Here is a 24,287-nt window from a genome sequence, read left to right as displayed (position 1 = left end):
AACAATAATACCAGTGCTGCTGCGCCCTTCTGACCTTGCTGTTGCTGGAAACGTCACTGATCGGTCTGTTTTCAGTTTCCGCGACGACCTCGGAGAGCTCGTCCTCTCTGCTTCGGAGCTGTCGTTCCACGTAGGCGAGCCGATGTTTGAGGGTGGCTCTGTCCTGACTCAGTGACGTCACACGCTCCGTCAGCTCAGAATTCTCCTTTAACAGCCTTCCCAGCAGATCGGATGATGGATGCATGGATGGTATCTACGGTGAGAAAAGAACATTTCATTTCCAACAATCAAGTGAAATTCGACTCATATTCCCAAACGTAGAGCTCCAAGGGCAATAAATACAGGGAACAGTGTCCAAGATCTGAACACGGCAAACCTTTGGGATTTGTTTTACATTTACTAGTTCCTACATCATTCACCGAATCACAACGAAACAATCACCCCACCTGCTGATTTTGCTGTGCGCGGTCTGCCTGGAAGTTGTTTTGCAGACTCTGTGAAGATGCATCCTTGCGTTGCTGCTCCGTGGTTTGTCCAGCCAGCCTCTGAGCAGCCATCTCCCGCTGCTCCCTTTCCAGCTCTGACAGAGTCCGCTGCAGCTCCTGCATGCGATGCTGATCTTTTTGCCGCAACAACTCCAACTCTCGCTGGGTAAAGAAAAAAAAAAAAAAAAAGAAATTACAAGGCAGCAGGTTGTGAATCCAAAATTATCTTGATGGTACTTAAAATGTTCATGTTTTAGGATAGTTTATTTTTTATTCATACGGCATATGTATTGTGTAAATTGCAAAGTAACACAATGGTGCATCTTTAAATCCCTTGAGTGCTTGAACGTTAAAGGAATATAACAATTATATTGATGATGCTTTACCAGTTTATTATTGGTCCTCTCCTGCCGTCTCTCCCTCTCCACCTGCTCTTGCCTCACTTTTCTCTTCTCTCGCTCCCACTGCTCCTCCCTCGCTCTCTCTTTGTCCTTCAACAGTCGCAGTTTGGCCTTCAGCTCAGTGAGTTCAACCCCATGACATTTGGACTTCTCTCGCTCCAATTCCAAAGCGTGGCAGGTTTCCCGTTTCTGCTCCTTCAGGGTCTCCATAGCTACACGTTGACGGGCGGAGGCCTCCTGCTCCCTCTGCAGGTCCCCTCTCCTCGTTTTGTCATCCTCTTCCCATTTCCTTTTGTTTTGCAGTAGTTCAGATCTCAGTTTGTCCATCACAGCTACGAGTTCCTCGCCCTGCCTTCGCTCCTGCTCCAGCTGGGCACGCATGTCGGCGATGAACCTTCCGTCTCTGGCTGCATCAGCCTCGTGTCTGCGGCTAACGTCATCCATCTGCCTGGAGCAACGGTCCCTCTCCTCGTCCAGCTTCTTGTGAGCATCTGCAAGTTTCGAGTGGATTTCTGCTGAACGAGATTGTGCTTCAGTGAGGAGGCGCTCAAGATGAATCTTCTCTTGGATGTTTTGCTCTTGTTGGCGAGTCGAAAGCTGCCGTTCGTTTTCTATTTCCTTCTGGGTGTCATTTAGACGTTTCTCCAGCAACACACTTCGGGACTGCTCAATCTGAAGCTCCTGCCTGAGGTTGCTGAGGGCCACCCTGTCCTGCTCCACCTGATCAGTCAGAGACTTAACATGTGACCTCTGCTGCTCAGAAGATAGTTTGAAAGCCTGGAGAGGAAAGAGGAGTGCCATTTTTTTTTATTCACACACACACTAAATTCTTCCCATTATTTGATGCCTAAAACTAATTCTTCCCTGTAAATTTTGCCCCAAGTATTACTAGAATATTCAGAATGTGCCTTGTTGTCAACACACCACTCTCTTCTCCTCCTCTTCTCTGTCCTTGTGAAGACCAACAACTCTCTCACGCTCCAGCTGTTGTTGAAGCTCCTGAACGCCGGTCTGCATCGTCCTCAAAGCTTCCTCACCCTCCTCTACTGCACGTCTGATGAAGAGCACAATCCAAGATGCACGTTAGCCAACACAAGATAATAAAAGAATAATGCAAGTTGCATCCTAATAAAGCGGATTTTCCCTCAATACAATATATGATGTAATCTGCATTTGTATAATATGTCACGTTGTGAGCTGGACATGCTTGAATGCTGTAATTTGCTGTGTGAAATGTACCCGAGCGACTGGATCTCGTTAGTTTGTCCTTGATGAGTTTCCCGAGCACGCTCCAACTGTTTGCGGGTCGCCTCCAGCTCTGCTCTCAGCTGGGATTCAACTTGTCCACAGAGCTGATCTTCCTCGGTCTAAAAGAACAAAGATGAAGATGATTTTGTTGATGAAACATAAAAGGTGGGTTACAATGTTACTTTAAATCCCTCTCATCTTACATCAAACCAATTATATTATACTCACTGTAACACTAGAATCATGCCACATGTCACATCTCTCACCCGTGTGTGCCGCTGGGCCATTCGACAGAGCAGCTCCCTGAGAGCAATCACAGTTTCCTGCAGCGCCCTCTTCTCCTGCTGCCAACCCATCGGGGGAATGGAAGAAGATTTGTCCAGAAGGGCTGAGCCATCGTCAGGATCACGCTCATTGTGACTCAGCGAGAATGTTTTTAAGTCCGACACATGAGGATGGGATGTTGAAGCGGCACGACATTGGGAAATGGTTAGAATTCTGCAGCTTTCTTGATACACTTTCTTCAGAAGACCCTAAAAAAAAAATAAAGAACTAAAGTAAAATGTTGTGTGTCAATCAAACGAAATTAGTGCTACAAGTAAATGAAGCCCACCTGAAGCTCAGGTGAGAGTAGGTCATCGCTGTGGCTCATACTGCCTGCAGCACTATCTGTGTTAACTGTGGGGTTGATTCCTCGGCAGCGGAGATAGTCAACAAACTGAGCATCCAGCCTTTCAGTCTGTTCCAGCTCCACTCTCAGCCTTGCACCCAATTCTGAACTGACATCTGAAAGTCAAGGACAGAACACAAGAGTCTATTGATAGTCTTCATTGTTTAAATCACAATAAAAAGATCAAAACCACGCGTGAGATGCATCTGTAGCGGAAGCATCATTTGTTTTATTTTGTGATCAATTTCTTCGTGCCTTAAAATATAGATATGTGAACAGTTTTTAAAAGATGTTTGTATATGGAAGGCTATGCTGTAAAACAGTTGAAGATTTTTCTTGTACTGCTAAATCACGTTGTAGTCCAGTTGTCTTGACAGTTTCGAGAAACTATGAGACAGACTTTTCTTTTTTTTTTTACCAATCATACAATTATCAGCTCCAGTGTGGAGCTACTCACTGCTGCCATATCCGTCACTGGCCCATTCATGCGCTGAGAAAGAAGACGTGGAGCCAAGAGGAGAAGGAGGTGCTGTAAAGTCAGGTCCTTCCATTTCACATACCTTTAAAAGACAACAATGTTTGTTTTACTCACATTTGAGGAACAAAAGAAAGAAAACTTCTGCTTGAAACTGTTAAACCACATACTCTGTCAGTGTCCAGTGACTCCACCATGGAGAAGTTGTCAGAGACCGAGCCTGGTGAGTGGGTACTCCGTGTGACTGGATCTGGTGTGATAGTCCTGGAACATGTTGGCTCCATCACAACCTTGGGAGATGTCTTCACGTGCTGAGGATCCAGGCCGGTGCTGTTTAGAGCGCTGATCTCGGACAGCCGAGATCCGAGAACGGAAACATGGAAGCGCTCTTGGATTCCGTCTTCGGAGCATTCAAGTCTCCTTAAAACCTCCGGAGAACTCAAAGAGGCTTCGTCACGACAGACGCTCACAATATCCTCAAAAGCTCTGTGAGCAGTATCTGACAGAGGAAGAAAACAAAAATACAAATAAATACTTTTAAAATTGCATTTGCAAATGTTTTAGGAAGTAAATGCATGTTTGTTGCAAGGCCTCGGGAACACAAATTGACTCTAGACATATATCTAAATGTAGCTTTGGATTTGCTACAAGACGACAAGGGAATGAAACATTTATGCTTTTTAGTATTTAATACTAAATATTGAAAAATATGCATTCGGCACTCACTCTTCGGAGGGTATCCGTGCTGGTGAGGATGTCTGTCCTGTTGGTGTTGTCTAAGCTGCTGGAGCTCTCTTTTCTGATAGGTCAGTTCCCTTTCCTGCACAGCGACATCATCTTGTAGACCTCGTAGCGCCGTCTTCAGCGGCAGGTTATCTGTCGCCAGCTCTTCAAGGGCACAGTCTTTGGTCTGAGAGCATAGAAATAAGTGACATCAAAATATAGTTGCTAGCCTCATAATACTCCACATACTGCAATAATTTAATACTACCACATTTTTAAATGTCCTACTATTGCCTAGAAAGAGTAAATCCCTGACAGATCAACTCTTGCTGCAATTCAAATTCTATGTATTGTTGCCGGTTTATGTCATACCTGTGCTTGTTCGTGTAGCGTCTCAGCTCTTTCTCTACTGGCACTCAGGCCCTGCTTCACTGCAGTCAGCTCTTCCCTCAGAACCTGGCGTTCTGCTCTCAGTCTTGCAAGCTCCTCCTCCTTCTGCCTCAAAGCAGCGTCCACCTTCACTATGGTCACCTCTGCATGCGTCTGAGAAAACAACAACAAAGAGCTTTTCTTGTAACAGTTTCATGAAACACTGCATGCAGAGAGCACCGTTAAGTGTAATTTTATACATAGCTTCCTGTTTTAAACTATTGTTTACACAAGAAAAGCAACATCCTTTGAAATGTAGAAATTAAATAATTAAAAGAAGAGTTTTACAACTTCTGATTCAGTCTTTATGTCTGCCAGATACCGCTTTAGCGCAGTGTAACAAGGCCTACATTTGCTATCAACTCGTCAAAAACAAAATCATAAGATAAGCATTTCAACAGAAGCATTACAGCCCTCAAGCTTTCTTTGAAACAATCGAAACAATCCTTACCGTAATCCTACCAAGAACGGATGCAAAAAACATACATAAAATGCGCAAGAGCTTTAAAACCAGCAGCTAACAAAGATTCTCCTGCTTCTTCCTCATTTTAATGTCACTTCCTCCGTGTTAGTAAGGCTTGCCTTCTCTGGGCCGACGCTGCGATGACGTGTTACGGCATTTAATTACATCCAGATGTTGCCGAGTGCAGTCGGCAGCTGTATGCTAGTGAAAAAGGGGCAGAGCGAAGTGTTTCCTGTCTAAACGCGAGGCCCGTTGAAGCAGGTTTAGAAAAGTATTATAGATTCATTTGCAGAATAAAATGAGTTCCTCTTCAAACATGGAGATTTAAAGACTTGCTGTGGCTCTTCTGACCACAATAAAACCCAGCCAGTAGTTTTCTAAAATCCAATAAAAGAAATGCAGACCAGAAATATTATCATTTACCTGTTCTACCAATTTAGGAAAAAATACCAATAAAATTAAAAATGTGTGCCCTTTATTAAAAGGAATAGTTTCTTTTGGTTAAACTCACCAGCACTTCCTTTTGCGTTTCTTCCTGGTTAGTTTCCCCCTCATTGAGTTGAACCGTTTCCTGGATACAACCTCTCAATGAAGTCACTTCCTGCCTCAGCCTCTCAATTTCCTTCTGCAGCTGGATCTCCCGCCTCCTCAGTGCCTCACGTTCAACTGAGAGCTCAACCTTCGCCCTCTCCTCAGCAACCAGTTCCTCCATGCCGACCATCTCAGCTCTCACCTCCTGCACTTGTCTCTCGAGCGCAAGACTGGTTTCTCTCAGGGCTTCCATTTCAGAGTTCATCTCCTGTTCCTTGGTTTTTAGAGACTGGAGCGTGTTTACATTCTCCAATTCCTTCTGTTGGAGTTCCATAATGAGTTGGCTGTTCTTCTCATTGGCTTGAATTTTTGTGTCACCATTCTTCTCTAGCTGGGCTTTGACATCCTCCATCGCAGCTTCTTTGAGCACGAGGAGACCTTGGAGCTCGTCGGCCCTCTCTCGCTCCTCTTTCAGCATCTTTCCAAACTCCTCGTCGTGTCCTCTGTATTCTTCCTCCTGAGTGAGCAGCAATCGCTCCAGTCCTTCTTTCTCCGCCACGACAGTTTCAAGCTTACTCTGAAGGGCCTTGAGCCGAGATCTTAGGGACAGCGGTGAGGCCGAATGGGTCAGACTGAGCTCCTGCTTCAGGCTGCTTGGGCCCCCCCTCCTCTCTTGCTCCTGCATGTTATCGTGTTGAGGTTCAGGGCTGGGAGCTGGTGAGGGATTGATGCTGTCTCCATCCTGAGAGTCACTCACTTCATGCAGGTTGGGGCCTAATGTGGCGAGTTCCGCCTGCAGTGTGCTGATCACCTCATTAAACCGCTCTTCTTCTTCCCGTTTGTCCTCACGCACCCTCAGAATTTCAGACTGAAGGTGTTCCACCTGTGAGTGAAGATCCTCAAGCTCAGCCTCCAAAACCTTTAGTCAGAAAGATTGCAATGATCAGATCTGAACTGTCACGACAACCTCACCAACTGCAAGAATTTCTGCAGTGTCAGCATGCATTCCTTTCAGATTCTGACCTTGTTCTCCGTGGTGTTCACCAGCTCCTGTTCCAGTCTTTGGATCTCATTGCTGAGGTGGTCAATTTCCTGATTCTTCTCCTCAAGTAATGCTGATGGAAGGGACTCCTCTTCTGCGTCCTCCTTTTCACTTTCCGGTCCTTGCTCTTCCTTCTGTATGGTTAGAGCAGACACATTCTCCTGCAAGCAGATGTGTACGTTTCACTTAGAAATCAGCGAAATAAAAGAGCCAATCATTTGGCATGAAAAAGAAATGCTTACTTTTAGGGCAGCAATTTGCTCTTGGAGCTCATTAACATGAGCTGCGTTCTGATTGGTCAGTAGTTCCACCTGTAATGTGAGCTGCTTCAGTTCGACCTCCTTAATGGTCAAATCCCTCTGCACACTTTCCAGCTGGCCATGCAGAACTTCAATCTAAAAGATATAAATGTATTAGCCATTAAAACTCAAACACAAATGCTCAAATCTGACGTTGCCATCACATTTAACAATCAACAATCACTTCTCAGTCCACTAAATCTCAGCAACTCTACACCAGCTTTACATTAAATCCGACAGACCGCTTGCTCTTTGCTTTGTAGGCTTTGCTGAGCAGTGTCCAGGGCATCCCTAAGCTCCTGGGTGGGGTCACGTGTGTTTTCATGGTAACAATGTCTCGTCTCATCCAGTTTGGACTGAAGGGCGGAGATTTGGAGCCTGTTGGAGAGCTCCTGCTGCTCCAAGGCCTGCTTATCCTGAATGAAATGAGGGCATTTATGAGAGACAGGATGCTCTGACGTAGATTCAGGACAGTGGTGAATGCACGTTTTCTTACTTGTGAGAGTTCCTGTTCTCTCATTTTCGCCCGGTGGAGCTCTTGTTGCAGTTGAATAACAGACCTATTACTCTCAGTGCTGTTAAGCAGCGCTTGTTCTAGCTCTCTGATTCGCCCGGCTAGCTTATCTATCTCGTCATTGCGTTCCGTCAGGTCACGTTGGGCTTGCTGATTGGTTACAAACAAGGAGGAATGTTCCTCATTTTTCTCCCTAATGCTAACTTGTAGATTCTCCACCTGCAGAGACAAAGAACAGGGGACATTTTTGTAATATCTTTATCGGGTTTTATACAAAATGTGTGAAAGAAAAGCTTGATTTGCAGATGAGCCATTCTGTGACTGCAGTCACTGCTACCAAATTTTGTTAAAAGGTTTTTCCACCATTGCAGAGGGAAGTAGGAAAGACAAATGCAATGTAAAACAACAGCAAATGAAAGTTAAATGGATTACGAAAAGGAAGTGAACATAGCAATTATGGAAAGCGCATACAGGCACTAGTAATCTATCTATGAAGGATTTAACAGAAATGACGTACAGTACAACACACCATGCAAAGAAGTCGGGGGAGCTAAAAGACGTACGCTACGGTTAGCTTTCATACCTGCATAACCAAGTCCTCAAACTACAGCAATCCATTTGGCACAGAAATAAACACACGGCAAAGGTCAGGTTCACTGGCAAATGTGAAAGCATTCATCTCTTCTATCTCCAAGTTCAACTACAAACACTTCTGTTCAGTCGTCGGCCATAAACCAATGCATTAGAGACTAATCACACAAAAACACTTCAAACGATGCAAATGCAATTTACTCTTATTAGCTTTCTCTCGAAACAGAGCCATTATGGATGAGATTGTCCAACTCAGAAATATTATCTTGTTCAAGTTTACGGCATACCGAGTTCTTTCTGTTAAATGATGGGCCTCACCTTGTAGCCTTTATTATCCACACTGGCTGTCTGCCTGAGTTGGGACTCAAGCCTTCGGATCTCCTGCTGGAACTCATCCCTCTCATGTTCACGCTCCACAGCCTGCTCCTAAATGCACGGGAACAAATAATTCAAGACCGTATTCAACAAAAACATCACAAAATATCTGTGATGCTGACAAATCGCAAGCGTTTAGACAACGACCTGAAGAAACAAAACTAGATTAAGAATAAAAGGGATATTTTGTTATTCCCAGATTTAAACATGTAGTTAAAACTAACCTCTATGAAGTGACGGTTGTGTTTAAGTTGCTTCTCAAGGGCTTGGACCTGCTGGTAGAGGTCTTCGGTGTTGGTTTTGTGGTGCTCCTCTGTTTCCAAGCCCTTTGATTCTTGCTCTTCCAGCTCTCTTTCTAGGGCCTGGAGGCGCAGTGACAGAGAACTGTGGTCCTTCTCTGCCTGTCGCTGCAAGTCCAGCCTATCCTGGGCCAAATGCTCCGTTTCTGCCAGCAAAGCTTAAAAATTAAAAGAGGAAAGTGAGGGAAATTGCTTCGGCATAAATGCAGGACATAAGGAGTTAAAAAAAATACAGGAACTATACATGCTGTGCCTTTCTCCAGAACATAGCTCTCTCTCACAACAGCACTGAACACTAAAGTTCTTCAAGTTGACACACCACTACAAGAGCATTTGCTCCAAGTTACTGCAAATGGTAGTGTTCCAAAAAGCACCCCCACACAGCACTGTAAATATTCTGCAAACATACTGCATATTCATCCAAAATGCCCACATCACACACGGCTATAACTCTGACCTGCATCAGGATCTAAATTGAGCCAGCGGCCTATGGAGAAGAGACACGTCTGAGCACAGACATTATGAACGTAGGGGGTAAAGGTCACCATAAAGTCACATGATTCATTTCTGGCTTGCTCCAATCACTCACCTTTCTCCCTCTCCCCCAGGTCAGCAGAGAGATGCTCCTTCTGGCGCAGGAGAAGCGCATGTTCCTCACCGAGCTCCTGATGCTTCAGTCTAAGGCTGTCCAGCTCTGCCGTGATGCCCTGCATGCGATGCAGCTTCTCCCTCAGCTTCTCTAGCTCCTCAACTAGCCTCTCCTCTCGCGCTTCCTTTTGCTGCAGAGATTCCTCTAGGACTGCCTTCTCAGCCACATAACCATCCAGGAGACCTTAGGGAGAAAATCAATCAAAATTGTTGAGTTAGTCAAAAATATTAATGAGAAGGATATGCATACGAGTTTGTGAAATGGAACTTAACAGAGCAGGACGAATATATGAAGCAGAGAAAACAAGGACACATTGCTCACCCTCAGACTTGTGGAGTTCCAGCTGAAGTTGACTTTTCAGCTTTGCCTCTTGATCGAGCTGCTCCAACAGGAGTTTGTGCTGCTCGAGGAGCTGGGCAGAGTCTTCTCTGCCCTGAGAGAACTTTTCCTCCAGTGAAAGGTGGACATTATGAGTATGCTCCAGCTGTGGAAAATGAGACAAACCCATAACTGGAGCTAACACCACCATAAAACAGAACTGAGTCTATAGCAAAAGGGTTTATTCTGGGGTTTTTTTTAGCCATCACTATCAGATGAGATATCAGTAGGGCTATACGCCCCTTACCTGTGCGTTGGCTTGGTTGAGAAGCTCCAGCAGGATATCAACGGTGAGCCGCAGTCTGCTGCAAGCGTTCAAAGCTGCTTCTTCTCCACCAGGATTGAGCTGAGTATCTGATATCAGCAGGCTCTCACAGAGCTGGTGAGTCAGCTCCAAGTCACCTGAAGAGAATTCTGCAACTGAGATACCTAAAAAAAAATAAAAAAATAGGCAAGTCAAAATTGTATCTAGGAAAACAAAATGTAGAAAGACATAAGAAACCAGTTATTACAAAGCATTAACATTCCCTACATCATAAATGAATGAATGAGACGAACAGACCTGATTCTTGTGCATCTTTGTTCCCCGTTGAGCTGCTCTGATGCGTCGCCTGCTCAGAAATTTTGGCTGCGACACTGATCTTCTTGCCAATCAGCTCTTCAGTCGCAATGGTGCCGCGAATCATTTCAATCAACACCTTTCTCAGCTTTTCATTGGCCTGGTCCAGTTCATGTCTGTAAAAATAAATAAACAACAGGAGTGACATCATACACCGATCGGCTACACTTAACACACAATGGAGTCCCATGTTTCCTGTAAAGATGTTAAGAAAACAGTGTGAATGAAATAAATTTAAAATGTGCATTATAAGCTATGAAATGTTCCCATTTTGAGACTAATAAAAGGAATATCTTATCTTAGCTATACCTCATTCAAAGAGCAAAACTCTTATACATATCTAGAATGGCAACGCACATAAAATTCCTAAAGCATACACAGACTATCCCTCACCTTTCCTCTTTAGCAGCTTGTAAGTCATCAGTGAGCATCTTTACAAGGTTGTTTCCTTCCTGACCCTCTCGCTCCTTTCGCTGGAGGAGAGTATCCAAAGTATCCATCTCAGCACGCTTCCCCTTCAGGTCCGCCTGCAGGCATCCAATTTCTGCTTGAAGCTGGACAAACAGATGTAGTGAAGTCATTTCTATGAACACAAACTTATTAACTGCCCCTTTCCCCACTTGTGTTATGACCAAAAACTAGTCATGTGAGCACTGGAGTATCAGAGAGAGGAGAAACGGAATGATACAGAGCAAGACCTTCAAGCAAAAATACATTAAATTAATACCTCTAGACTAATCAAATCATTGTATTTCATCAAAACGTAAAAAACAAGATTTGTTGTGCATAGAAAATAAATCAAAGCCAGCTGTCGAGTGTCAGAAGGATCCTCCACATCCCCAAATGACTGTTGTAATCATTACACATTCAATGCAAGACAAAACCCCATTCCTCCTCCTCTGAAACCAGCTTAGAGAGCATACATGCACGCAGACTGACAAATCAACAGGCATCCTTGGCAGAGGTGATGTGGCTAAAGTGCCAAGTCTGTGTGGGACTGAGGCGAGCCGCAGTCTAGACACACTGCAGCGAAACGCTGAGGAAAGTCTTTGTTCTGGGTCCGTCGTCTTTATTCCTACCTTTGCGTCCTCAACTCATTCATGTTCCGCTTGTCCTTTTCACCACATCTTCCCCCTCGTTTTCCCTCTCCCTCCTATCAAATACATCTGAAGCAGCCACCTGCTTCAACAAAACAATGGTGTCGTCTTGACAACGGCTCCCACCCAATCTCTTACGCTTCCGTGTGCTAATCCCATGGGTGCGGGTGACTGTTAGTATCTCACCATGTCCGGCACCTGCGACCCGTCAGAGGTCTGATGTTCTCTGACCGTATCCAGAATTGAAGTTAACAGATGAAAATAGAAATCTTTTTAACTAAGTGATTATTGATGGTCTTTTCATTGTTAAAAATAGAAAGAAAATGCACAACTTGATGTGTGGGTATATATATATATATATAGAAAAAACATTTACAAAATGCAAAGCTAGAAAACAAGAACCATTTATAGAGAGAGGGAGCGAGCATGAGGGCGACAGAGAGACAGAGTCAGAGAGAGAGAGAGACTAGTACCTGGGCCACGACAGTGTCCAACTGCTGTAGTTGGGCATTGAGCTGGCTCATTTTGCCAGTGTAGCTCCGCTCCTTCTCTTCCTGTTCAGATGTGAAGCGCCGCCTCAGGTCATCAAGCTCCGCCCACTTAAGATCTTCAAACTCCGTCTTCACAGAAAGCAGTCGCGTAGGTAGATAAATGAAAAACGGCTGATCACTACCTTTAAAAGCTGCATTATAGCAGAGGGTTATTTGTTCCTCTCATCAAGAGCTCTCTGACCATGGCTTATGACTGACTGGAGGCTTTTACATTTCAGATGGTTAAATGCCAACTGTCTGAAAAAAAAAATACCTTCAGCCTTAAAACCTTCTGCATCAGAGGATAAAAAGCTTAGATTCATCCATTTGGCCACTGTTCACATGGGAGCAACAAATACACACGCACAGGCCGACAGATTCAGAGAACAGACGTGAAAACGTCTCCATACGATGCTAGGATTATGTGGCGACTGTAACACTACCCCCTAGTAGTGAACTGGTGCAGCTGGAGCTTAGAGGGCAATGCCAACAACAACACACACGCAGGCCATTACGCAACAGTTATTACATAATGATGTTTTGAGAGTCAAATACATGCACAATTTAGAACAACATGGGCAAGGATCTTTACCCTAGCCTCACACAGGCAACATGGCTGCATCAACAATGTACAATTAAAGATATTGTGCAAAAGGTTGCTTCAATAGCTACCCCCCCGCCCCTCCCCTCCCGCACCACATCATCATCATCTTCATAAGCATGTTTTTACCTTCAGCTGATTAATCTTGTCCTGCAGTCTCTCTTCTGATTGGACTTTGAGAAGCTCCATCTCTTCTAGGAAATGCTGCCGCTGCCTTGATGACTCTTCTTCCAGTTCCCGGCGGCATGCCTCCAATTCTCGTGCAGAAACACCCCTCAACTCCTACAGCGGACACACGTCATGTATTTGCACATACATGTAGCACAACTTTCTGTTAGCATACTAAACTGCTTTTAATTGAAATCAAACAGCTGTTTTGCATACAGTCATGCTGCATATAAGGATCCAGAAATAATGGCAAAAATCGTTTTTTTTTTTGAAAGAGGCAAGATAGCAGAAAGCATTTGATGAGAGAAGCGTGGCATTCTGGAGAACAGCTGTTTGTTAATTTCAGTAATTATGGTTGGGTTTTATTTGTGTGTCAAAATTCAAATTGCTTCTCAGAAATATCCAAACAGCTACTTTGCACACAAACACTCCATTATAAAAAGACAAACAATACCACTGTGTGATTCTGTTTCACACTGTGTAAAGAGACAACTCAACTGTAAAAAACATATTGAGACAAACCTGTAGCTGGAGGTGGTGTTGCTTCACGAGCTGCTGCTTCTCTGTAGCATAGCTTTGTGAGAGCTCCTGAAGGGCAGTGCTGTGTTGTTGCTCCAGCTCTAAAACCTGAAGGGGAAAACAAAAAAAACAGCTTGCAAATGAGTCAAATGTCATGGCATTTTCACCACCGTTTAATGTATTAGCTATTTTCAGAATATCTGAAAAAGAATTTAACCATTTCATTGGCCTTGTGTAGGCTGTAGAGCGACTCCAATTCATGTTCGTAATGACTACAAGTCTGATGCAGACATGCGGCACAAATTTAAATTATTTTCCATTAGGGAAATCATTGTTTTGATTTGACTAGATAATAAACTTTTAAATGTGAGCTCCTTAATAGATAAGAAACCCAAATAAGCAATTCCTCACATAACGGCAACTACCTGCTTCCTTAGAGTCTCCAGAGCTCTGCAGTGTTCAGTATCTAGGGCCTCCTTTTGAGCAGCCAGCTCACTCTGTAAGAAAGAAAACAAACCAGGAGACATACCTGTACTTGTGCCTATTAATTAATTGATGACAATATATGTGCTGAACTGGCGGCTCATTCAGGGTGTACCCAGCCTCTCGCCTGTAGACAGCTGGGATAGGCTGCAGTAAATCCCGTGAAACGGATTTTGGATAAGCGGTCAAGAACATGAAAGAATCCAAGATCCACACACTATCTTTATTTCTCACCTTGTGAGCGCAGCTGAGCTCTGCCGCCATGGCACTAAACTTTTCCACGTGCACCCGAGCAAGCTCTTTCCTCAGTTCCTCCCTGATGGAGAGCTGCTCCGACGCATGTTGCGCCATCATCTGCCCATGTTCTGATTTCTGGCGATTCAGTTCCTGACGGTGTTTCTCTTCAAGATGCAATATTGCATCACGCAGTGCCTGCGAATGAAAGGACAGAATTTAATGCAAGGAAATCCTGAACAATAGCAGTGTTTTTAATTTGGCTTAGTATTGTATTTTCTTTAAGTATTATTGCGTCATACTTGCACTTCCTTCAGGTATGTGGATTCCAAAGTGTCCATATTACTGAGCATCCTTCTCTCCAGTTCATGCCTCTCTTCTTGGTGTTTGCAAACTAAATCGGCTTCTAAAGCTTCCAGCCGAGCCAGACTGGTCTTCTGAAAGACGGCGTCTATACTTTCAAGGTCTGCCTTTCGTTTAGAATCAAGAGCAGCTTCCAAGGCAACAAGCTCAGCTTTGTGTTTGGATTCATGCTCAACAGCCATAGCAGCAAGCTCATCTCTGTGACCGGCACTGAGTGACGCTATTTGTGCTTCGTGTCTGGCATAGAGTCTGTCCATCTCTGTGGAGTGTTTGTTCAGAAGAGTTGTTATCTCCTGTTCCAGCTCTGCTTGAAGGCTGCTCTTTAGCTCTTTCAAAGAGATTTCATACTTTTGGGCAAAAGTCTGCTCCAACAGATTTTTTTCCTCTTTGAACCTGAAGAGAAAATCAATCCAAATTGGAAATAAGATTCATTTTCAAGTGTCAAGATAACATGTGACTGCAGCTGAAACTTTGGCATATGCAGTACAATAAAAGTCACAGCTGACTTGGTTTTATTTTCAGCATTTTCACCTTTGATAGTTTTTTAAAATCTTTGCATGATGCATGAGCAAAGAAGATTCAAGTGCAAAACCAAAACTGCATTTATTTAAAAGGACCAATACAAGCATGACTTCAGGTTTAATCCTTGATAAACAATAACTTCAAACATTTTGAATGATCTTGCGCTCAACACGGCTCACCTCTCTTGGGCATGCCGTAGTTCCTCCTGACCCTGGACCTGGAGGAGTCCAGTGAGCTCCTTGATTTCCTTTTCCATGCAGCTATTTGCTCTTTGCAGCTCACTGTCAAACTCAGCCTTCAGTCGCTGCTTTACAATTAGGACCTGTGAGCCTAAAAGTCAAACGCGTTACAACCCGCTGAAGAGCCACTGCTTGAATGCCTTCCATTTTGTTGATGTATGAAGTTACAATAATTTATAATGATCATTCTAAACACAGATTTCAAAAATTCTTACTGTCATCGTCGTCCAATGCAGCTCGGAAAGACTTTAACTTCTCTTTCTCCTCATCAAGTGCTTTCACAAGTCGAGTCCTCTCCTTTTCCATATCTCCGTCAAGCTCTGACCTCAAGGAAGCGAGCTCAACTTCATGTTTTTCTTGGAGCTCTACTCTAAGCCTCTTCATCTCTTCCTGCACATTCTCCCTTTCCTGTGTCCGAGCTTTCTCAAGAAGAACAAGCCCCTCAGAAAAATCTTGTTTTGACTGCAAAACGGTTGGACGGAAGAAAAATAACCTGGTTTGAAATTTCCATATCCGTTCATTCACATTAGTGTTCTCATAAAAGTCTCAGTATGTTTTTACAGGTTTAAGTGTGTGTTACTGTGTGTTTCTTTGTATCTCTGGAAATGTCAAATTATTATTTTTTATGTATAGTTTTGCTAATGCAAAAAACATCATTCTTTCCTCACCTCAACCTGCCTTGCAGCCTCCAAACGAACTCTGGTAAGCTCTGTACCAAAAAGAGATTTAAGGAATTACTTAACTTAATAAATGGCCTGTGTCTGTATTTGTATGTGTGAAGTACCTTGTAAGTGATGGTCAGAAAGTTTGGCTCTGAGTTGCTCCAGCTCCAGTGAATGACGCGTTTTCATTTCCTGCAGCTCTTCATAATAGCGGTCAGTAAGATCTGAGCGCACCTAATGTAAAAGTAATGACATAAAATTGTATGAAAGAGAGAAGAGGCGCCTATGCAGCAGCCAGTAGTTTCATAAAACTCCTTAAATTTTGAAGGACTGAATTTGAATCTGACCTGTTGCAGTTCTTCAGACATAGATGACTGAAGACTGGCAAGTTCCATTGTGTGCTTTTCTTCCAATTGAAGTTGGAAACTGTCAAACATTTCCTGGATAGGACGTAATATTTACATCATATAAACCATCACAAAACTAATGCAGCTGAAATTTGGGGAACATTTCTGGGTACTATTTATAAATTCTGTGATGATGTCATTAAAATTCTATTTTACTCCACACAAATTCAACTTTGATCAAGGAAGTGTTCCATGCTGTATGTAATGAGAGCAGGACAGGTCATCAAAAATGTCTTATGCAAATTATTTTCCAATATAATGTCCTCACCTTTGATGTCTCATGATTCAGGCCAATACCAGAAAGCTCGTGTTTCTTTTCCTCTCCAGTTTGGCCTTCAAAATTAAAACTGAAAGACACAAAAACATATTAAACTAGAAAAGCACTCAGAGAGGGCAGACCTCCGCCGATCACATGGTGATCTGGATCATCATCAAAAGGTTCTAGATTGTTCTTGGTATCTTTATACACCAACCATGAAAAGTAAAAGTGAATCAGACTTGATGTGTATTTAACAGATTTTTTAATCTGTAAATTGGGTTTTCAATGTCAACATTTCATCAAGATCCGTTCAGAAACGTTTGAGTTATCTTGCTAACAGACAGACGGACAGACAAACACCGCCGATCACATGACTCCGGGCCGTGCATGACTCTGCTCTTAGTGGAATACCTGTCGTCTGTGGTTTTTAACACCGATTCCTCCAAGGCACCTTCCACCAGCCTCAACTGGAGCAGAGCGATTTCCTCTCTGTGGTTCTCTTCTGTCACCTGCAATCGCTGCTCAAAGTATCTTTAAGAAGAAAAACAATTCTCACTGTGACGCATTACAGCGATGGCAGAACAAGGCAGAAGGCATTCAGTAGCAGCAGAGTCCTCAACTTGGCCAACACAACTTCAAAAATGTCACAAAAACTTCTGTTTTGTTTATTGCATAGAATATACAGTATACATTCAAGCACTTTCTACAATCTATCTTCTTTAGCATATTCAAGTCCTTGGAGTTTTCCCTCCATCTGAAAATAGTTGAGGGTTTCACGGAAAACGATGGAGAAAAAAAAATGCAAGCGCAATCAAGATTGTGTGCCGGTGTGACCGTTTGCATACCTCCTCAGGCTTTCCAGCTCAGCCTCGTTGTGCACCTTTATTTCCTGTTTTTGGTGATTGAATTCTGTCTTTAGGCGCTCAATATCATCAACACGAGATGAGCGAGCCAGAAGCTGCTCCTTGAGCTCTGTCAGTGAATAAGACGGACCGAGACCAAAAACAGTAAGAAAACAGCAACCGAAAATACACGCAGGGATTTGATGTCGTCCTTAAATGATATTTCCTGCTGTAGATAACAGTTACTGTCGACAAGGAAACAGGTTTTGTACTCCACACTTGTGAGGTTTTTGATGGTGAATCAATCTCACCTCCCAACTCCAGCCGACTAGCCCTCATGCTCTCCAGCTGGGTCCACAGCTGACCCACTTCTTGTTCTGAGCTCTGTTTTAGTAAAGTCTTCTCCTCCTCTAGGTGTAAAACCTAATTCACAGTGAGGAAAATCCATTTTTAAGAATGGTACAAACCACTGAGTCAGATAGCTATTAAAAAAAATTACATTCCGTTCATTCACTATAAGGCTTGTTCAATAAAAAGAGAAATCAACAATTTAGCAACTTATTAATGCGTTATCCATGATTGCACCTCTTGTTGCAGTTGACGCTCTTTCTCCTCTAGGAGCAATGCTTGCTGCTCCTTCTCCTGCAACATGGCTTTGTAACTACAAACCAATTCCTCCAGAGCTCCTAAGCAGGAAAGGAAGTGAAGAAAAGCAAAAATAAAAAGCTCATACTAAAAGGGACACAGAATAAAATGTGTTGTGCAACAATCATTAATAAGATTGTGGGAGCATACACTCTGAAGTGGAGGATCGCAGAAAAATACAACTCACGGGCAGCATCATCTCTGTCAGCCCAGGCTTCTTTTAGCTCTGCACTGGAAGTCTGGAGTGCCTCCACCTTGTCCTGGGACTCCTGCAGCTCTGACCGGGTCTGGGACAGAGTTGCCTGGGTGTGAGTTAGTTCTGTTTGAGCAACAGTAAGGCTGCTCTGGGTCTCTGCTGTTTGGAGGTTCGACTGGGTGGTCTCAGCATCCTTCTCAAACTGCGATCTCAAATCCTAAGAAAAACAAAACAAAATGAACTAATATTAAAATAAGTTATACACGATTCAACGAACAAAACATGGCATGAAAAGGGCGATTGCTTCAACCAGCTTTCAAACATTCGGATGCAATATCTTTATAAAGCTTGACCTGTATCTCTTTGGCCTGCTTCTCGTCCAGGGCAGCTCTTTCCTTGGCAACAGAAGACTCCCACTGCTGCCGCAATTGATCTGAACACACACATAAATTAAAAAAGACAAAAGACAAAAACGATTCAAAAACAAATCATTTGAAGGTTGCATCCGACGCGGAGTTCTGTTCAGGTCTGTGCACACATCCATTATGGCAGACATGTTGAGCGCACCTGAAGGCAAACATGGGAAAAAGCATACTAAATATAAAACTGAAAAGAACTCACTAATTTCTTGTTGGTGCATTTCAAGAATTCTCTCCTGGTGCTCCTGGTTCTGCTTTCTGATCTGATCCAGTTCTGACTGATGCAGAGCTGCACTTTCCTGGGTAACTCTCTCCCTCAGGGAGGCCTCAACCTTTGTGAGGGCGGCCTCATGCTCTTGCTGCAAGTTTGCCTGGGAGTGCTGCATCTGGGATGTGTGCACATTGGCTAGGCTCAGACGCAAGGCATCAAGCTCACTGATCTTCTGGTCCTGAAAGAAATGAAATGAAGTGTGGTTTGCATGAGAGCGTTTCCTGATTGCAAAGGTGGTAAATGTACATTTTTGTCATTAAGCTTACACACTTATAATCCATACCATTTCATAACAGACACAAACCAGGATAATATTTTATAAATTAATCTCAAGTGTTAGGAAATACCTGTGCCAAATTCTACTATGGACAAAAAAAAAAAAAAAAAAAAAAAGTCATTGCCGCTCATTAAAGTCATTTGGCCATGAAATAATTGTGCGACTGAGGAACAGACTGAGTAACACTTTGCAACATATTGTGGTTGAAGAGGCCCAGACATGTACATGTAGTATAACCTGTTCCTGATGCAGTTCAGCCTGGTGGGCAGCCTCCATGCTCTCCCTCAGTTGAATAAGCTCCTCATTGTGTTTGGCAGTCAACTCTGTAACCATCCTATCATGTTCACGTTCAGTCACCTGGAGAAAGACAGAATGAGCAGCTGAAGAAGAACTAGATCTAGAGTCATCTGATGACCTATCACCCAACATCCTCAAATTAATCAGTATAAGGCATAATCTTGAATTCCTCAGTGAAAACACTCTGTTGAAGTGGTTGTCCTTTCTATGTAGGAGAGAGAAAAAAGCGGGACTAGATTGCAAGTCTCTACTGCGGCGCAGATCCCTGAGAGTTAACTGCTCCTCTCGAGTGTTCATATTTTTGAGTTCTGATACCTGTTTGATAAGACTGATCTGCTTCTTCTGTTCTTCCCCCATGGTGTTCTTCAGCTTCAGTAGCTCTGACTCCAGCCGAGTGTTCAACCCAGAAATCTAAGAAATTATGCAGGAAAACATTTAAGACATTTAAGAATTATTCTGCATTCCCTAGCTGTATATTCTGTATCAAATAAGAAACAAAACAACGTTTTATTGTCCCCTTTCAAGACTAGTGTGGCAGCTCATGAGAAGATAATATATAATAAAAGTATATAACATTTATTTCTCACAATGCAAAAACAGTGTGGTGAAAGAAACAGAACAATTATAAATAATTAAACTCCTATAAAAGAGGCATCATAAATCTGTGACATGAACAGCCTCTGGCGTTTGAGTATCTCGCCTCTCGTTGGTGTCTCTCCATCAGGTCTTTGGCATCCTGCTGGTGGGAATGTTCAAGCCTTTCTGTAGCCTCAACAACCAGGATCTCCTGCTTCTCCAGGAGAGCCTTCACTTCCTCCTCCATCTCCCTCCTCATCTCTTCCATGCAATGCCTCACAGACAGGAGCTCTTTCTCCTTTTCCTGCCTCTCTTCCTCCCATTTCTCCTTCTCATCAGCCAGCTGCAGAGAAGATTTTTTTTTTAACCACCTTAATATCTTTTAAATAGCAGTTAAATGACGAAGAAATTATTGCATTTAATATCTCACCTCAACATCCTTGGCTTTTAGCAAGTCCTCAAACTGCTCCAGTTCCTCCTCTAACACTTGTTCCATTTTTTTAATCCGTTGAGCCATCTCCTCTTCCTTTCTCCTGTGTTGCTCCTTCTCCTGCACTGCCCGGGCTTGGGCCTTGCCCAGGCTGGCCAAGTTTGGTCCCAACAAGAGGATCTGAGATTCCAGCTCAGTCTTCAATTTTTCAGCACTTTCCAAACTGTTGTGGCTCTCCTCCAGCTCCTTCTGCATCCTTACCACCTCCGTTTGAACATCTATAACTTGTGCACGTGTCGCGTCGAGCTCCTTTAATGCTTCGTCCAGCTGAATAGTCCTTTGTACTAGTAGGGCTGCAGTGGTTTCATACAATGTCTTTGCCTCCTCTGGCTCTGACAGAAGTTCACAATTATCCTAGGGGGGGGGGGGGGACATTAAATTAATGGAGATTTTTGGGCGAGAACAGTGATCATTAGTAGTATATTATCCATTCATTTTCATCCTCCCTTTGAAGCATTTTAGCATAACCATAGTATATACTTCTTTACAGTAGGATTTATATATATTTAAATGAGTATAAAGGAAATGTGTGTCGACATGTTTACATTATTACTAACAGGCTGACAGAAGCTCATTGGGACACCTGGTGTGTTCGCAGCTTGTTGTCATCTAGGTCTGTTCGACAGATTCTGAAGCCAGCTTTTACTCCAGCAGAGACAATCCCACCCGATCGTGCTGTTTTTGATGGGATTAGAGTGTAGCCTCCTTTCCAAGCTTGTTTTTGTGTTTTAAATATCCCTTACCATTCTGTTGTCCTCATCTGACGGAGGAGTAGCAGAGACCAGCAGGCATCCTTCAGCACCTTCCTTTCCAATCAACTGCACTGATTTTTCTTTTTCTCTTTCATCAATTAAGGCACAAATTTGTTTCTGCAGGAATTCTTGATCGTGGGCGTTCTCCTCCTCAACAAGTCTCCTTTTCTCCTTCTCCTCCTCAATTTCTCTGAGAACTTGCCTGAGCTCTTCTGATACTTGGGCCCACCTGAATAAAAAAACAAAACTATTATGTGGCAGTGAAAATGTTGGCCTAAAACATTTGCCTTCAAAATCAAAGTCATCACAAGCATTATGATAGCTCTGTCAAGTACGCGTGAAAAGAGCCAACAACAACAAAAAAAAAACCACACATTTAAAAATATTTCAAATAAATGCATAGAAATTGTATTATTTACCTGACCCTGGCCTCCTCCAGCTCTTCAGAACTCTTTATAACATCCTCTCTTAACACATTCAATTCTCTGTCCTTGACTGCAAGCTCCTCACGGAGTTCTCCGCACTGCTGATTCAGCAGCACTTTCTCCAGGTCCGTCTCCTCCAGATCACCAGAAGTGGAGTTGTTAAGCGATATAGACGGTTGGTTGGAATCAACGCCAGAGATGCCAGTAGAGCAGTGCGCGATAGGACTGCTGTGGAGGTTGCTGTTGTCTTCTGGGAAACGATTTGAAATTGATAACAGAGGCTCTTCTTCGAACACGTCACTGTTCAGTTCAAAACTACGAAGAAAGACAGAGATGAAATTAACTACCCATTAAATAGAAACACACAACAGAGATACGGGAAGGGGCATTTCTCTAACCTGCAGTCTGCAGAGGCGTCCAGCTGATTGCCGTATTTGAGGCTTCCAGGGCCCTCTGAACACTGCGAGTGTGCAAGTGGAACTGAAGACAAGTAGCGCTCCATCAGAACACCCCCAGATATTGAGAGATTCACGCCGTTCTGATCAAGTCCACTTTCCAAATCAGCCTCATCAATACTGTTCATTTTATCACAACTAAGATCGGCTTTCGTTTGGTTCTGGTGGTCCTCAGAGGTTTTCAGCTCTTTCTCGTCTGCCTGCCTCCTGCTATCCTCTTCAAGGCTCTGTAGACGATGGTTCGAACGAGCCACCTCCTCATTAAATCTCTCTTCCTGAAGCCTTTTCTTCAACTCCGCCACCTCCCTGTTCAGGTTCTCTTTCTCTTCTTTGTACCGCTGCAGCTCAAGGCACCGACTTTGGACGGAGCTTAAATGGGTCTGGAGGTCTTGTAAACTTGCCTCCCTCTCCTCTTCCCTGCTTTTCTTCTCGTTTTTTAGCAAACAAAGCACATGTTGGTGTTTTCCCATCTCCTCCGCTAGTTCAGCACTTATGCATTGGCATTTCTCCCTTTCTTCTTCCAGCTCAGCCCTCAGTTTGTGCAGAATAGACTCCACGTCATCGTCTGCGCCGAAGCCCTCAACACTCAACTCTGAGCCGGGTCTTTCACTCTCCGATTCCCCAGATAGTCCCTCTTTATGGCTGACATCTCCCTCTTGGGTGAAAATTCCATGCTGATGAGCGTTAAGGATCTCACACCCAGACTGACTTTTAATGCGGAGAAACTCTACACCGGTCTGAAAGACAATTCAGAGAATATGCAAGTTCAGTAGCTGGACATGATCTATGCAACAATAATCCGATGCTGCAACAGATTTAGCTCCGAGCGGTACTTACCTGCTGGAGTTGCCTCTGTAGTGCCTGAATCTGTCCGGCAAGTGACTGCGCTTCCAGTTGCACCTGGTCTCGACTGCTCAAAGCTTCCTGCAGGTTTGAACTGAGCCTCGCAATTATTTCATTACGTTTCTCCACAGCCTGCTGCAACTGCTGCAAGTTAAATAAAAGTATGAGAAGTACGGGACATTTTAAAACTTTCATAGAATGTATTCCAACCTTAAAACCAGTTTGAAGATTAAATAATCTCATTATACCGGATTTATTTTCAGTTGCCAGTCCGAAAAAAAAATCAGACATAGAAAGAAATAAGATCCGTTTCCTTGAGTATCAAATAGAAAACGCGTGTCCAATGTAACGGATGAGTCCCTCCACTACAAAAACTCGCTCAAAACATGTGCTGATGTTGACAGACCATCATCCTCCATCAGAGGAGAAGCAGTCAGATGAAAATCAGCAAAGCTCAAATGTGTTTAGAAGAGTAAAATAAATAAGCAAATAGAAGAGAGCAATTATGAGACACACATCTTTAAGTCCTCTTATGCGGCATGTGTGAAATGAACTTAAAATGTATCCTGCTGCTTTTGGGATGTGGATAGGTCACAGCCCCTAAAGGTGAGCATGATTACGGTACACAAATGCAGCGTTGGTGCAAATGTGCATAAAACACAAGTAAATTGGAGCAACCAATTTTTAGGTGCAGACCTTAGAGGTTCCAACAAACAGAATTCAGTGAATTCAGACGAGCTGTTCCTAATTACGCATCCCTTAGTAAACTCTCAATGCTGTCAAGGCAAATATATAGAATTCATGTGGTGTAATTTTAGACCTCTTAAATCATTTCCACAATGAGAAAGTCTAAACCCATCCCTCTACAGAAACACATGCATAATGTAAATGAACTACGCTTCTCTGCATGGCTGCATTGATCTGAAAATACAGCAGACAGCATTACATTACTCATGGGTGGGTGAGGACACAGAAAAGACACAAATTCACAACCGAAGATACATATCATAGCCTTAAATGTTTGAAGCCTCTCTGAATGTTTAATCATTGACCATCTATACCTTTAATTGCTCTTTTCCAGTTACTTCCAGTAGCTCCTCGTCTCTAAAATCTTCCATAGGGGATGGGCCAGGATTCAAGGGGGGAGGCTGGGCGGTCCGTTTCTGGTGAAGCGCTGACGTCCCTGGCTTCTGAGATTTCTTAAGAATAAAAAAGTTGAAGAATTAAGCGTTTTAATGTAAAACATAAAATAAAGATAAAAGCCATTCATTATGCCACTGTACATCTTATGCTGTGGGTGAACTTAAATAAGTAAATAACACAAGAGTTAATCCTGGCCAGGTTTCTATGACAACATGCCCTACAGGGTACGTGATGGTTAGTGACCCATTTCTCTCGTACATGCCCCTATTTTCTCATATTTACCAAGCGTTGGGAACACATCACTCGTTAAAGCGTACGACGAACACACAGTACGGAATAATAGAGGTCAGGTTCAGTGATTTCATGGATCGCCTTTGTGAA

At 43.3% G+C, this 24,287-nt stretch overlaps 1 protein-coding gene across 1 annotated transcript in view; it reads right to left on the bottom strand.

Moving 5' to 3' along the window:
• pcnt (pericentrin) overlaps positions 1-24,287 on the bottom strand; it is a 30,405-nt gene that overhangs the window by 3,277 nt on the left and 2,841 nt on the right. The window contains exons 4-55 of the mRNA XM_068752124.1: positions 23,825-23,962; positions 22,758-22,907; positions 21,864-22,657; positions 21,460-21,780; positions 21,032-21,269; positions 20,229-20,642; positions 19,923-20,141; positions 19,538-19,633; positions 19,163-19,282; positions 18,580-18,826; positions 18,312-18,391; positions 17,950-18,175; positions 17,703-17,803; positions 17,429-17,519; positions 17,121-17,247; positions 16,687-16,806; positions 16,285-16,363; positions 15,957-16,049; positions 15,732-15,843; positions 15,616-15,656; positions 15,163-15,409; positions 14,888-15,038; positions 14,126-14,579; positions 13,824-14,021; positions 13,532-13,603; positions 13,110-13,214; positions 12,549-12,701; positions 11,762-11,908; positions 10,585-10,745; positions 10,135-10,307; positions 9,820-10,001; positions 9,516-9,678; positions 9,135-9,377; positions 8,471-8,703; positions 8,190-8,297; positions 7,864-7,884; positions 7,263-7,499; positions 7,009-7,182; positions 6,710-6,862; positions 6,449-6,628; positions 5,406-6,344; positions 4,375-4,545; positions 4,006-4,189; positions 3,450-3,778; positions 3,262-3,364; positions 2,748-2,920; positions 2,401-2,667; positions 2,126-2,253; positions 1,811-1,940; positions 872-1,663; positions 447-647; positions 35-253 (exon numbers count right to left, since the gene is read on the bottom strand). Of these exons, the coding sequence (XP_068608225.1) occupies positions 35-253; positions 447-647; positions 872-1,663; positions 1,811-1,940; positions 2,126-2,253; positions 2,401-2,667; positions 2,748-2,920; positions 3,262-3,364; positions 3,450-3,778; positions 4,006-4,189; positions 4,375-4,545; positions 5,406-6,344; positions 6,449-6,628; positions 6,710-6,862; positions 7,009-7,182; positions 7,263-7,499; positions 7,864-7,884; positions 8,190-8,297; positions 8,471-8,703; positions 9,135-9,377; positions 9,516-9,678; positions 9,820-10,001; positions 10,135-10,307; positions 10,585-10,745; positions 11,762-11,908; positions 12,549-12,701; positions 13,110-13,214; positions 13,532-13,603; positions 13,824-14,021; positions 14,126-14,579; positions 14,888-15,038; positions 15,163-15,409; positions 15,616-15,656; positions 15,732-15,843; positions 15,957-16,049; positions 16,285-16,363; positions 16,687-16,806; positions 17,121-17,247; positions 17,429-17,519; positions 17,703-17,803; positions 17,950-18,175; positions 18,312-18,391; positions 18,580-18,826; positions 19,163-19,282; positions 19,538-19,633; positions 19,923-20,141; positions 20,229-20,642; positions 21,032-21,269; positions 21,460-21,780; positions 21,864-22,657; positions 22,758-22,907; positions 23,825-23,962 (10,998 nt within the window). The remainder of the gene's footprint in view (positions 1-34; positions 254-446; positions 648-871; positions 1,664-1,810; positions 1,941-2,125; positions 2,254-2,400; positions 2,668-2,747; positions 2,921-3,261; positions 3,365-3,449; positions 3,779-4,005; positions 4,190-4,374; positions 4,546-5,405; positions 6,345-6,448; positions 6,629-6,709; positions 6,863-7,008; positions 7,183-7,262; positions 7,500-7,863; positions 7,885-8,189; positions 8,298-8,470; positions 8,704-9,134; positions 9,378-9,515; positions 9,679-9,819; positions 10,002-10,134; positions 10,308-10,584; positions 10,746-11,761; positions 11,909-12,548; positions 12,702-13,109; positions 13,215-13,531; positions 13,604-13,823; positions 14,022-14,125; positions 14,580-14,887; positions 15,039-15,162; positions 15,410-15,615; positions 15,657-15,731; positions 15,844-15,956; positions 16,050-16,284; positions 16,364-16,686; positions 16,807-17,120; positions 17,248-17,428; positions 17,520-17,702; positions 17,804-17,949; positions 18,176-18,311; positions 18,392-18,579; positions 18,827-19,162; positions 19,283-19,537; positions 19,634-19,922; positions 20,142-20,228; positions 20,643-21,031; positions 21,270-21,459; positions 21,781-21,863; positions 22,658-22,757; positions 22,908-23,824; positions 23,963-24,287) is intronic.

This window comes from Brachionichthys hirsutus, chromosome 18, assembly GCF_040956055.1.
Source record: "Brachionichthys hirsutus isolate HB-005 chromosome 18, CSIRO-AGI_Bhir_v1, whole genome shotgun sequence".
Taxonomy (NCBI): Eukaryota; Metazoa; Chordata; class Actinopteri; order Lophiiformes; family Brachionichthyidae; genus Brachionichthys; species Brachionichthys hirsutus.
This window is presented reverse-complemented; position numbering and strand designations above follow the sequence as displayed.